This window comes from Labrus bergylta, chromosome 18, assembly GCF_963930695.1.
Source record: "Labrus bergylta chromosome 18, fLabBer1.1, whole genome shotgun sequence".
Classification (NCBI taxonomy): Eukaryota; Metazoa; Chordata; class Actinopteri; order Labriformes; family Labridae; genus Labrus; species Labrus bergylta.
The window spans coordinates 18,204,632-18,217,905 of record NC_089212.1 but is presented as its reverse complement, the minus strand read 5'-3'; the positions used below and the strand labels follow the sequence as shown (position 1 = coordinate 18,217,905).

General features: G+C 39.3%; 1 protein-coding gene across 1 annotated transcript in view; it reads right to left on the bottom strand.

The window, feature by feature from the left end:
- Positions 1 to 10,553, bottom strand: part of LOC109978237 (otoferlin-like) — an 18,705-nt gene extending 8,152 nt beyond the window's left edge. Inside the window, exons 1-29 of the mRNA XM_065947716.1 lie at positions 10,377 to 10,553; positions 9,314 to 9,383; positions 8,944 to 9,070; positions 8,788 to 8,842; positions 8,508 to 8,639; positions 8,331 to 8,393; positions 8,141 to 8,225; positions 7,892 to 8,051; positions 7,441 to 7,627; positions 7,131 to 7,317; positions 6,631 to 6,854; positions 6,121 to 6,229; positions 5,561 to 5,738; positions 5,248 to 5,368; positions 5,053 to 5,153; positions 4,867 to 4,957; positions 4,658 to 4,774; positions 4,387 to 4,539; positions 4,057 to 4,246; positions 3,790 to 3,914; positions 3,541 to 3,672; positions 2,476 to 2,637; positions 2,248 to 2,367; positions 1,969 to 2,130; positions 1,672 to 1,834; positions 1,406 to 1,479; positions 1,204 to 1,230; positions 961 to 1,092; positions 690 to 762 (exon numbers count right to left, since the gene is read on the bottom strand). Coding sequence (XP_065803788.1) covers positions 690 to 762; positions 961 to 1,092; positions 1,204 to 1,230; positions 1,406 to 1,479; positions 1,672 to 1,834; positions 1,969 to 2,130; positions 2,248 to 2,367; positions 2,476 to 2,637; positions 3,541 to 3,672; positions 3,790 to 3,914; positions 4,057 to 4,246; positions 4,387 to 4,539; positions 4,658 to 4,774; positions 4,867 to 4,957; positions 5,053 to 5,153; positions 5,248 to 5,368; positions 5,561 to 5,738; positions 6,121 to 6,229; positions 6,631 to 6,854; positions 7,131 to 7,317; positions 7,441 to 7,627; positions 7,892 to 8,051; positions 8,141 to 8,225; positions 8,331 to 8,393; positions 8,508 to 8,639; positions 8,788 to 8,842; positions 8,944 to 9,070; positions 9,314 to 9,359 — 3,496 coding nt within the window. The 5' untranslated portion in view covers positions 9,360 to 9,383; positions 10,377 to 10,553. The remainder of the gene's footprint in view (positions 1 to 689; positions 763 to 960; positions 1,093 to 1,203; positions 1,231 to 1,405; positions 1,480 to 1,671; positions 1,835 to 1,968; positions 2,131 to 2,247; positions 2,368 to 2,475; positions 2,638 to 3,540; positions 3,673 to 3,789; positions 3,915 to 4,056; positions 4,247 to 4,386; positions 4,540 to 4,657; positions 4,775 to 4,866; positions 4,958 to 5,052; positions 5,154 to 5,247; positions 5,369 to 5,560; positions 5,739 to 6,120; positions 6,230 to 6,630; positions 6,855 to 7,130; positions 7,318 to 7,440; positions 7,628 to 7,891; positions 8,052 to 8,140; positions 8,226 to 8,330; positions 8,394 to 8,507; positions 8,640 to 8,787; positions 8,843 to 8,943; positions 9,071 to 9,313; positions 9,384 to 10,376) is intronic.
- Positions 10,554 to 13,274: the final 2,721 nt, after the last annotated feature.

The window sequence follows — 13,274 nt, the reverse complement described above, 5'->3', positions numbered from 1 at the left end:
TTAGTGTATACAGTTCATTGGGGATACTTGGTTTTGGGAATTATCCTCCAGCTGTGGTTTCTCTGCAAAGCTCATTTCAGAAGACAGGCTCACTACTCAACTGGTACATTTCAAGTCTACGTGCAGTAAAATGCACCATAACTTGTAGGTGTAACATCTATTGACAATATTTTGTCATATTATTTATTGTAAATGAAGTGATGTCTGGCTGGCACAGCTTGGAATTACACATGTTGAGGATTCATTTAGTCATAAATTAACATCTCCAACATATTTGGATTCGCTGACAACTTTCATGGTAAGCATACGTCTAATATGCATGTATGGGAGAGAAAAAAGCGGTTGTCCCACGATTGGAAATTTGGATTCATGTCATCATCTACGTGGAGGCATTCATGAACTACCGACGCTAAGAGGTTCACTAGTGCACTGTAAAAGGAAACAACAAGAGTTAGTGACCTTATAACGGATAAACATGCATGAACAACAAAAAAGTATCTGAGGGAAATGGTCTTGTTCTCTTCTCTGTTTCGTGACATTTCATGGCATTTAAAACATCTCAGATTTTGCAACTCCAACACATCAAGACAAGGAGTATGAACTAAAGCTACTACTCGGTTAAAGACTGACAGAAGAAAGCATGCTTGATGCTATCAAACTTTTAAAATGAATTACTATACCGGTCTTACCTCCGCCTTCTGCTATGTCCATGTCATCTTTTTCCTCTGTATCTGAAAGAACTGCTTCTTGAGCTTTTAGAGCCTGTCAGGGCAAGAGAGGATTTCTCATTTGGATTTATCAAGAACAAAACAAAATCCAGTTCCACTCATATCAATTTTTTGAGTTGGGAAAAAAAAATCTAGGTATTTGTTTTAGGATAAAACTCAACTTTACTCTGCTAGAAATGTCAGCTAAATCAAAGAAGACTTGACCCGGCCACATTCTTTTCCTGCTACTTACCTCTGTCAAAGTTTCAATGGAGGCAAAATATTTGGACCACCAGTCCAACATGCTCTCGTCAAGTTCCTCCTCTTCAATCTCATCACCCTTCTTCCTCTTCCTCTTTTTCCCCTTTCCATCCTTATCATCATCCTTATTTCCAGAGAACACGTTGAAGATATTGTCAGTAAAGCTTTGGGATTTTATTGCGACAACATAAAAGCTAACTTTTTTGATTAATTCAGCAGAAAGCACTTTGCTTACCTCAACTTTGACCACAGCATCAGAGCACTAGATAGAAAAAAACACATTACATAGCTTCAAACAATCTGACATTTTGTCTGTGCACTTTCATAATCATTATCTGATTAGACGCCTTCTCTGTGTTAGATACTAAAATTACTAGTCAAGGTCTGTCTAATTCTTGGAATAAAGGTTATGTCATATTTTGAAAACTGAAACTTACCGAGTCTAGTTTGACCACAGTTTCCATCTTCTTGAAAGAAGGCTCTGATTCCATGTTGACAACAATAATTTCCTCTGAAAGATGAACATATCATGTAAATTGGTCAATTGATATCATAGTAAACAGTCATTAATGGGGAATGTGCATGTTATGCATCGGTTAACCCATACTTTGCTTTTTTTTTTTTTTAAATTGCATTCCATTTTTTTCAATAATGTAAAGAAAATGAACACGAGTGTGAGATGACTCCAGGTTTTAGTTCATACCTGTGGTGGTCCAGTTGTTGGCCTGCTTGTCTGTTGGTCTGTAGATGAATTTCCGCAGGCTGGTGACAGCATTGGAGCCAACCAGAGTATAGCGGCCAAAAGCTCTGCAGTCCACCACTCGGATGTTGAGTGGAGGGTGAAGCAGCTCGTTCTCAGGCAAATCCTGGAAAAACATCCCATCATTATTTTGACTTATAAGAGTAATGAGTCTTCTCTAATATGCATGGGATGTGACTTTAGGTTAACAATATTCGACAAAACGCAAATATCAGTAGAGTAATTAAAACGATGACATACCACTTCAAACCACTTGACAAGAGTGCTGAAGTTGGGGTTTTTCTTGTAGTTGGGGATGAGGGCGGACTGCACTCCCTTCCCTGCACATTCAATGTCCACACGTGGGCGATCCACCTGGGCCAGATTCACCCTCTTCAAGTCCCTCAAGCCCCAGAACAAAACCTGTGACATCAGGAGATGTTTGTGTTTCACTTTCCGTTTTTCTTCCTTCATGCATTTTGATGTAAATAAATTTATCACACTGGTCAACCAGGTTTAAAGCTTCATCAATGTCTTCACCTCAATCCTGTATTTGCTGAGCACTGGTCTGATCCCAAGAGGTACAGGGAGGATTGGGCCGCGATCCATATCTGTGGGACCATCTATGGGAGGCAGGTCAGCTTTCCCATTGGGGCCAATCTAACAGACATCACACACACAAAAAAAAAAAAATAACAATGTCAGAAAATGTGTATTTTATGATGAGATTTGACCATATAAAGAATCATCTGTATCCGATAGCCTGACCTGCAGCAGTTCAAAGGCTGCCAGCATTTCTCCAGCGGTGCAGTTCCCACGGTAGATCTGATAGTACTCCAGCTGAGGGGGGAAGCGTGGTGGACCATAGTGCTCGTCCGCCATCTTGACGATAGGCTTAGCAAATGTTCTGCCCATGAAGTCAGCTTTACCCTGAAAGTATACATGTAAATGAAACCTGCACTATACACTATACAATGAAGTGGTTGAATATTTGAAAGAATGATATTTTAGGCCTACCATATCAAATCAATCAGTGTTCACATTGTACCGGCCTTACTTGTTGATGTTGTGATTATACATTATTATTACATTTTCCCTATCAAAAGGAAGAAACATGGCTAGAATGAATGCACATGTTTCTTGGCAGATTACATGAAAGAAAGAGCCCCAAGGAAAAAAATTAACAAAAGCCTAGGATAACCAGTGAACTGCAAAACAGACTAATGCATGTTTCATATATTATGAGATCAAATCTCTCTTGCAGTTAGTGGTTATGGAGAGTTCTCAGTTACCCACATACAAAAAGCACAAAAAAAAGGAATGCAACAGGTCTAAGTCGATCAGGATGATTCCATCTTTCCTCGTGGACAGATCTTATTCCTCTTGCATGCCTTTTTAATCAACTTTACTCTACAGTATATAACCAAACCATCAGAATCCACACTCTACTTATCCAAAGGGTCATCCAAAACAAAGGTGTTATTGCCAGGAACAAAATATAAAATAGACAGTCAGCAAAAGCATTCTTTCAAATATAATTCATAGCAGATGTCACAATAAAATGAGGTTCATGAAGATCCCCAGTACAGGTCACAAAAGATCCCAACAGGTAAAACACATAATTTAGTGCATATCTCACACAGATTATAGTCTCAAGTGGATGTTTAGTCTTACATTTCAAGTTTAATAAAGGCAGACTCTTAAATGACCATGGCGGTAAGGATAAATGATTGCTATCTGAAAATTGAAGCTGTGTGGAGGAAAACTGCTCACATTAATACAATGTGATCCTCTCTATTCTCTATTGTCATCCTTCAAAACAGCCCTTACCACTGTGTCTTGGTCATAGAGTTCAATGACGATAATGGGAGGGTCATCTCTCAGTTCGCTCGCCTCTCCAAACAACTCCACATTTTCAAAGACCAGCAGCTGGTCCCATGTGGGGCAAAGAGTTTCAGCCAGCACCTGGAAAGAAGACAGAACATTTGGTGACGAAAGAGAATTTTCGTTTTTCTTCAATAAAAATCATACATAAGGCTGATGATTGACTTTCCTTAAAAGCCTATTCTTTAGTGTACCCACCTCTGTGACCTGGGTTTGAGTTGAGAAGAAGACTCTTGCAAAGGGATCAGACAGACCGGTGCTGTCAGCAGCAAACAGGCTGCGTGCTTGGTACATGTGGACCCTTAGCTGGAAGATCTGTTTCACTGCGGACGGATAAAGATTAATCAATTAGCTGAAACTGGATAAGGAATTTGAAATAACACCCATTTTTTATCCGCCAAAAGAAGCCTTCTCAATTGGACGTTAAGTTACAATAAGGTCATTTTTGATAGCTGGGGGTCTTACTCATGTAGGTGAGGCTGATAGGGGGTGAGCATGGCAGACCAGGTCCTTTTGACAACTTATTTTCCTCAAATCCATTGGGTAGGCCGTTCAGGTAGTCTTTGCGCTGTTTGGTCAGACCCAGCCACAGATAAATCTCTAACTTGGACTGGACAGTCCATCCAGCAGGCCCAAAACCTTTCTTACCCGGGATCTTATAAAGGAAACAAAACAAGTTATTTCTAAAGGCAAAACAGCAAGACTACAAAAGATTAAAGGAAATTCGTTGCAAAATATGAACACCATAGCAGACTTGATTAGCTGCCTTTCAGTAGTTTACAAAACTATACTCACCCTCAGAAAGATTGTCTTAACTTTCCCGCAGTCCTTTCCTGTCTCCTCCTCTACACTGGAATAAAGGATGTCTTTGGATGGAACGCGTGCATAAGCAATTCGCTTCCCATGACTGATCATCCATATGAACACATCAGGAACACTGTGTTGAGGCTACAACAAACACAAATTGCTTCCATTTAACATGAAATAAGCCAAATGAAACGAGCACAATGATGCGACAGTAAACAAAATCAATTGTAAATGGGGGACATAAGGATGTAGAACTTACTTCATCAGCCAGGAAGCGCAGCTTTGAGAGAAAGTTCTGAGCCAGTTTGAGTTTATCTCGCACCGTGCTTTTCTTCACCTGTGTCCTCATGGTCTTGGCTTGCTGGCCGATGCTCTCCTAAACCAAGAGAGAGCCCAGCATTTGAAGACAGTATAAATATTAGCAACCAACAAAGACAAAAGAAAAACGCATGTTCTTGTTCTACTTACCATTTCATACAGGCACAGCTTCAGTCTCTCTCTGTCAAGTTTGGTTCTGCCTGACTGATTCTGGTCCTTGTTTGCCAGCGCAAGAAACTGACTGAAGAAGGAGATCTAAGTTAGTTTTCAAGTCTTTATATTTTCCATTCAGCAGTTTTTTTTTACAATGTGTAGTTTAAGTTTGTGACTACAGACTTGCAGCCCTGGCTGAGTTCCTCGAGGACGCCTCTCAGTCTGCGTTCAGGATACGACTTCTCCGTCTTGATGATCTCTTGCACGTCATTTAGTCCATCCTCCTATAAGAGCAGTAAAAGATGTTTAATATAACTCGATAACGCTGCGTACTATCTGTTTATAGTGAGCTTTTTTTTTCTTATTGATATGACTTGCCAGTTTATTTGCAATGTTGTCTATAATGATGGCGTTGTACAGCCGCCTTCTCTGGTCCTGCCAATAACTCTTGATGTAGATACACGGCTTCCTCTCAAAGTACGGCAGGTGGAAGTAATTTCTGAAAATATGGAAACATTTGATCCAAAGTTTAAAAAAAAATAAAATATCCAATGGCTTGTTAAACTGTGATGTCAATATTTTTAATCCCACTTGCAAGAAACAGTTGGCATCTATTGTTTATGAATTTGTTTTTCAAACTAACAGTGTGTTTCTTGTTATTATGTCACTCTGTAATGTTTTGTGTTCTGACCGATCAGTAATGACGGGTTTCATGGGAGGAGTAGTCGCCACTGACGTCAGGTCCCCGTCATCATCCATCTCCTCCTCACTGGAGTTGTGGATCAGTTCGGTTTCCTCTTCGTCACCGTCTCTCTTCTTCCCTTTGGTTTTTGGCTGGGCGACCCCGTCAATCTCGTTTCCATAGTAACCTGGTGCAAAGCAATCGTTCGACTATTCGTATCTTAAAATGCTCTCGCGTTCATGTGAAGTAAAGTACATGACGATGAACCAGACTTTGTCTATATCATATTATATCATTAATATTGAGAAAGACGTCATTTTCTTTGCACCGTAAAGGTATAACTTTTGGAAATTCCTAAAACAGAATCAAGCAGCTTTCACATGTTGGGTCTACTCCTACACAAAGCCCGTTAAGCAGTAGAAATATATATAAATAAAAAATTGCATATTTTTTAATGAATACTGCTGAAAACTAAAGGGTTTATTTCCCCCCTTAGGATGAGACAGTCTGAAATGACATTCTGAAACAACAGTCTGAAGTTAAGATAAAGAGTAGGTAATGGAATATACCTATGGTGACCTCAAAGTTGATAGGCTTATCACCAATCTTTCTGTCTATCATCGTGGCCTCAAGGAAAGACCCAAAGAGGAAAAACTCCTCAACCTTCCCAGCAGCAGTCTGTGAAAGAGACAAATAAGTGTAAGTGTCTGAATGTTGGTAACTGATTCTCTCTCTTCACGTTTTTTATTCTAATAAATGTTTAAGGATCGGACTTTTTCCACACAACATGTCAACTTATAGTAATGGAAAGGTGTAGACAACACTGCAATAGCAGCTGTCGATCAATGAGAACCAAATCCCTGAGGATTTAGGGGTTAAGGTCCTACTATGCTCAGTTGAATATACTGTGTGACTAAGAACAAAGAGAGGGCTCACTGATCTAATCTAAATGTTAATAATGCACTAGATGGGCTAAATACAGACGATTAATAATTCACAGTAGCCGCAGCACAATGACCTGTCAGCAGGAGTAACAATGGGCCTTCTTTGCATGGCTGCCCGACCGAGCAGGGACCCACCTCTGAGATGTTGGGCACTCCCTCCAGCTGCACATCTGTGGAGCAGGTAATCTCTGGAGAGGAGGGGTCCAGGATCTCGACGCCAAGGCTGATGAGCAGTCGGGCCCTGAAGGACACTCCCTCTCCGAGGCCTTCGTTTAACTCCTGGTACTCATCCATCAGGGTGTAGGTACGAGTGGAGCCGTACATGTTAACCCAGGCAGGTCCCAATGTGGGAAGAAAGCCTGAACGGTAAAAAAAATATATATAAAAAGCATCTGATAATTTGCAGGGCCTTCATGGAAACGTACTTTCCAAACAGGTAAAAAAAAAAAAAAAAGGATGCTTATTAGTTACAAACTGTTCAGAAATCTAAATTAAAATCTTCTGCAATTGAAGGAGACATCAATTAACTTGGAGAACGCTTCCTTGAATTGCAAAAGGCATCTCTCATTAGTTTATGCCCGCAAAAGAACTTTAGAAATTTAGTCAACTTTTTCAGAGTCCAAATGATACATCACCTTTGTCTCCATCGTTAGAAATTTTCCGCAGGTCCAGGAAGTGTGTTCCTATAGCAACATCATTTACTTTATCTGAGTCTCTGATCTGGATTTTCATGCGCTTGCAAAGTGGTGGGAACATCTCTGTGAAAACGATTTGCTCGTTCCAGATGGGCTCATAGCAGCTCTTCTGAACTGATGTTTTCCCCTGTAAAGACATATTACAGTTAAATGTAAGATCTGGATCAACTCAGTACCTGTACTGTCAGCGTACGTTACATTTTGACCTGGCTAAGGGTAATGACTCTTTACAAACATGATCACTCCATACCTTCTGCCCAGCAAACAGTACTTGGACATAAGGATCAACCAAGTCCTTATTTTCTCCGATGAAGGCCTTTTTGACATTGGCCATGATGCTGGTGTTCATTCTGGGGAGTCCCTCGGCTCTGTAGATCTTCAGGTAATAACGAGCCCACTGTCGCTCTGCAGGTACACCCTCAGGGATTAAGAGATTGCTGAAGAAGAAGCAGAGATATGTTGAAACAACATGAAAAAGGAGATCCTAACATCTGATAACATGCAGGGTTTTTCTGTCATGAGCACTTCATTTTTCCCCATGATTTTCTTTATGATAATGAAGCCATCTGTGCAAGTGTCATACTGTTAAATCCATCTCTGATACTATACACATTCAATGTTGAATTCGTCAATCCTGTTATTTTAAACAGCTCAGTGATATTTTAAAAGACATTAAAATAGCACAGGTAAAATGTAGTTACCCCTCGATGTCATCTTCATCCGATTCATTGGCCTTATGTGGCGTCTTTATTGAATCCCCTTTGGCCACAACTGTAATATCACACTTCACGTAGCCTTTACAGCCTGCTGTGATGTCTTCAGGATCCGACAACAAAGCCCACTTGTGGTAAAACTGATGATCTGCAAGACAAAAAGGAAATCAAATTAATCACAATGTCAATATTTTCTATCTATAAAAACAGAACAGACTTTCTCTGCCTCTTCTTTACCAGCTTGGGTGTAAATTGTGCCAACATCCAGTTTAAAAGTTCCCACCAGTGTTCCACTTCGCAGCAGATTTTTGGAGTGAATTACCTAAGGGTTGGTTCAGGGACACAACACAGTGCGACATAATAAACATATGTCTAGAAGCTTACAAGGAAGCACAAGGATCTGCTTTCTGTTCGGAAATAAACTTACAGATATCTTCAGGATTTTGTCGAACATCACATCGGGAGGGACGTGGAAGTCGAACACAAAATACTGGAAGTGTGCAACAAAGCTGTTAGCGTCAACCCTTTGTTCTGCAACATGTGTAACGTTTTACCAAACAAAAATATAGATACATTCGTGTTGTTATTTTAAGCACTGACTCACTTCATTGTAGTATGGACAGTTAGTTGATTCCTTCATTGAGGTGTACTTTTTATCTTCTCCAATCTCCACACAGACCATCGGATCCATGTTCAGTCCAATCAGCTGCCTCGCTTCAATCACTGTCACGCTGACCTGAAATTAATTGATCTCGTATTTAATAGAGTTTCTGGCTTAATAAGTCCCAACTAATATTTAGGCAATGAGTGATCAGTAATGTATCAGCAAACACATGCAAAACAGAAGAACAGGCTAATCAAAAGACAGGTAACATTTCTCATACTTGGTAATCTACAGGTCTTCCAGAGCTGGGCTCCATCTTTATGTCTGGTTTTGATCTGTAACACAATGAAGTGTCGGTCATATTGTGACATTTTCAGGTTTAATCAATTGTTAAAAAACAGCAAAACGAATGATTAAAAGTCATCTTTAGGCTTGCCTCTTATTCGATACATTAGTGGTGACGGCTGTGACCGATGCCAGTGAGATGGTGTCAGGATCTGGGCCTCCTCCCATGTGCATACCATCCCGATCCAGGTTCTCTGTCTCCAGAATAGCTGGTTCATCTGATGATCATGATGGAGGCACAAGATTAGGTTCATTTGACTATAAGTTATAAGTAAGAATATGAGTACATAAAATGGTGAAAGTGAAAGTTTAGTGCATTCTTCAAACATGGAACATCAAGATCATAGTTGGCTTTTTGTTTATTTGTAGTGGCTGAAAAAAAGCTGCAAGTTAACAGGTTTGAAAAATCAGCCACGATTTCCTCGTCTTAACAAACTGTCATCCATCTCAGCCACTGATACCTCCATGTTTGTCCTCCTTGTGTCCGCGGTGCTTATTGCGCTTCATGGCTCAAACAATTCTTTATGTGCTCTGTGAAAGAAATTTAAGGGGATTTAATATTTCAGGAAAAATGTCGGTACAACTATTTCAATGTCTGCTTTATAAACCCCCTTTCAACTAACTACAACCAAAATTTTACTTATTTTATTCGCATACAGAGCTCATTCTTTGTGCATGTTAGTTTCCCATTAAATTATTCTAAATAAGCCACAAACCTGTTGGTTTAAAGAAATAAAAACTAAGTGGATAACCATTAAATAATATTAGCCTTCAACGGTGTCTAAGAGAGACAAGGCCACCAATTAATGGCTATGAAGTGGAAAAAATGATGAAATACAACATGTTGTCTGCTCTTATTTCTAAAGCAGTGCCTGTTTGCTACCACACCCTGGTTGAGCCTTCAAAAAGGGCTTTCAATTATTCAAGTCAGCTGACCATAATGCATTAATGAAAGAGGATACATTTCACAATTGCTGGCATGATTCAGATGCTATTAGGCAATTCTGGAAGCATCAAGTTTAAATTAAATGACCTAGACTTCATCATTAATTCTACAGCTCTAAAATTCAGTTAGCAGACACTTTTGTCAAAGTGAAGTACTTTAATAATTTGTTCTTTGCTTTTTTTTCTGTATTTTCTTGAATGAAACGCATCAAAAAATATGCACCATATCTCAACATGCCACAAATCCTGACACTGAAAAAAATTCTCTGAGATATAATAAAACATCTGTGTTTCCTTGGACAGGAGTTATCAATATTTGAATAAAAAAAAGCACAAGAGAGGAAAAAAACTGCAAAAGATGCAGAGTACAGTCACTGATAATCATCCAGCAACCTAGAAAATATTTAAAGGATGCAAATACTAGAAATCAGAAAGTCCTTTATAGTCTTTCAAGTATGCTGTAAAACATTGACACCTACATGCCAGCCTTTGCTTGTTACATGTGATCTTTGTTTTGCAAAATTTGTTCTGCAAAATGTTGCAGAACAAATTGTTAATTTGCATAGAAAACATACTTACCATACAAGAAATGAAGCTCTTGTCTCCCTCCTCTGGGTGGCTCCAACAAGTTTCCTGTACGGGAAGCAGCAACTTCTTCCTTTTTTTCCTTTGAGATCGAAGAAACACTACAACAACATTTAAGACATTTACACAGCGCTACGAATACAGCTACAAAGTAAAGTTGCGCAGAAAAGAATTGAGTTCGTCCAAGACTGAAGTTGGGCAGGCGTGATGTGATACTCCAATGAATAGTGCATGAGTGTTGAACCCGAGACTGGTAACTATAACTAGGGACTGCTGAGAGACGTCACTGTGAGCAGATCTGCCAATCTTCACAGACTGTGTATGAATCAAAGGAAATTAATATATATATTTTTTTAGTTCTAAATTAGTCTTTAAGGTAGTTGCATTCATAAAGACCAGGAGTTACTCAAAATAATCTGATAAATTGAAAAAAACTTTCTAAGAAGCATTTAGGTTTCTGGCGTGCTTGGACAAAAGCTTTGCATTAAGCATTTATATGTAAGTGTAATATCTCGACACACTGCACTGTTAAAACTTCAAAATACTGGAACATGAGGTAATCGATATATTGCCTTGTCACATGTGATAGGATTTCATGGAAGTAAACAAAATGTCAGGCCAGCCTAGCTGGAAGAATGCTCCCTTTTAATATTTTAAAAGGATCCAGCTTCAAACTGGGTCTCGGTTCAGACACACTGTCTGCATGGAATCACAAAACGGTGTCAAGAGCTAATTTGCAACATCGCTGTATTTCAGTTACACTCAGGTGCAGGGCCTCAAGGTTTAAGAACGGAGCGACATTTTAAACATTTTTATCTTTAACAAGTTCTGTTGGTACATTCATGCAGAAGGTAATTCACTGTAACAAATAAGAAAATAATTTAAAAATGGACATGATGCATCTCAAACCAATTAAAAAGAATAAGTGTTAAAGGCATGGATAATGTTGCACTACTCTCCGAGTTTAAGCATGCTTTAGCAACTTTTATTCAATGCAAATTCTTCTGTTGAAAGCCGAAGTACAACTCAACATCTCATCAATTACACATACAGCCAGTCTGTAAGCCATACGTCAAAGTCTAAAGTTGCTGGTGTCCGATGAAACAAGGCTCTAAATTATTGAAGCACTGCAGTCAGTGTTGCATGTGGCATCCTCATTACGTGGAGGTATCAACGTCCACAGCAAAATGAATAGATTTTGTATTGAGGGAATTACTGGTGAACATATTCTCACGTTTACTAATTTTGGGAAATAATGTATTGATCTTCTGAATTATGGAACTAATAATTTTCTCTGTTAAAGGATAGTTATCAATATTGAAATATTGATTGATATTTAAAGAATGCACCAATAATATGTTTAACTTTATGGAGCATGTGCCTTATCTTTGCATAGAGGTGTATCAGATGCTTCCTTTTCCTGCCCCCCTCAGCTTAAAGTGTGCATTACTCCCAGTGACCCCAATCTGACCACTGTGTTGAGGGATTCTGCACTTAATTACATGATTCAATACCGGCTACAAGTGGTTGAGGAGTTGTCCTAGTTCCTCCAGGGAAGGCCGGTAATCGTGTCACCATCCGTGCAAAGTTACTGGTTGCTCCTGTCATCTAATATACTAACCTCATTCTCTGATAGGTGCTGTCATCAAATGCAACGTTAAACACTTGTACACACAAGTTGACGACAGCCACCAAAACACTACATCATGGTTCATATTTGTGGTCTGATAAATAAAAAAAGTACAGAACAGCATTTATGCACAATTATGTGCAACCTTACTTTACATCTGAGAATCTGGAAACAGTAGGATGAGCCATCTTGAGAGCAATGTCACTTTGAAACACAAAGACTGGATAATAGTACAAAACAGGAAGACATATTTTTATGTTGGATTACTATTTAGGTAATAAATAATGACTATGCATAAGCAAGCACCACCTTTGACAATGTCCCCTTGGGTGAACCTCAAAATGACTTGATACCAACCATGCAATCTTATCCCACATAGGTCCAGTGTCCAGAGCCCTTTTTTGGCTTTTGGTTGTAGGCGGGTTATCACCAGCTTTGTTTGTGCTCCAGTGACTCTGCAGGCACACCACCTGACCAAGGTGTAGTGTATCCTTATGACACATTTCCGTCTCTCTGATGGGGGAGTTTGGCAAGCACCACTGGTGAAACACAGCCAGACCGCATTGTTATTGTTGGAGTTAGGGGGGGGCATTGTACCAAGCAGTAAGCACGTAGGGCCATGTGGATATGACCTAAAATGACCCCATTAACTTAATTCCTTATAAAACTCAAAACTAAATATCTGGATATTCTAAGAGGATAATTGATCTTTAGTCATACAGAAATAAACTGTATAACTAAAAATCCTTTGTGAGTAACGTGACATACTTAGTTAATGTGTATGGGCTACCTGTTGTGGTCGTGTTAATATATGCTCCACCTGGTGGTCAACAAATGTCAGCGCTATCAGTAGCACTTCTTCAGCAGTCTCTGGGAGGACAGACGGTGTTCTGTCGAGAAGTGAATCACTTTTAAACACCGCCACTCAGTGCATTTGTACTTACAGAAAACGGGAAGCATGTTTTTATAATCATAATAAAACATGTATTTAAGATTTTAGAGGAAGCATTTCTTGATAGACGAAAAGCCCTTATGCACATTGTACTGCACAGAAACGCATAATAGCACATATCGATCGGGTAGCACTTTTCGACAGAACACCCCGGTATGCTTTCACTATAGAGCCTGTGTGAACATGTGTTCATTAAATGTATGTTTCGATAACGACAACGTTTTGAAGATTGTGTATTCACCTTGGATTTCTGTTTGCCTAAAAAACGAAGAATTTCTTGGTGATACTTTAACAGCTTTTTTTTTTTGTT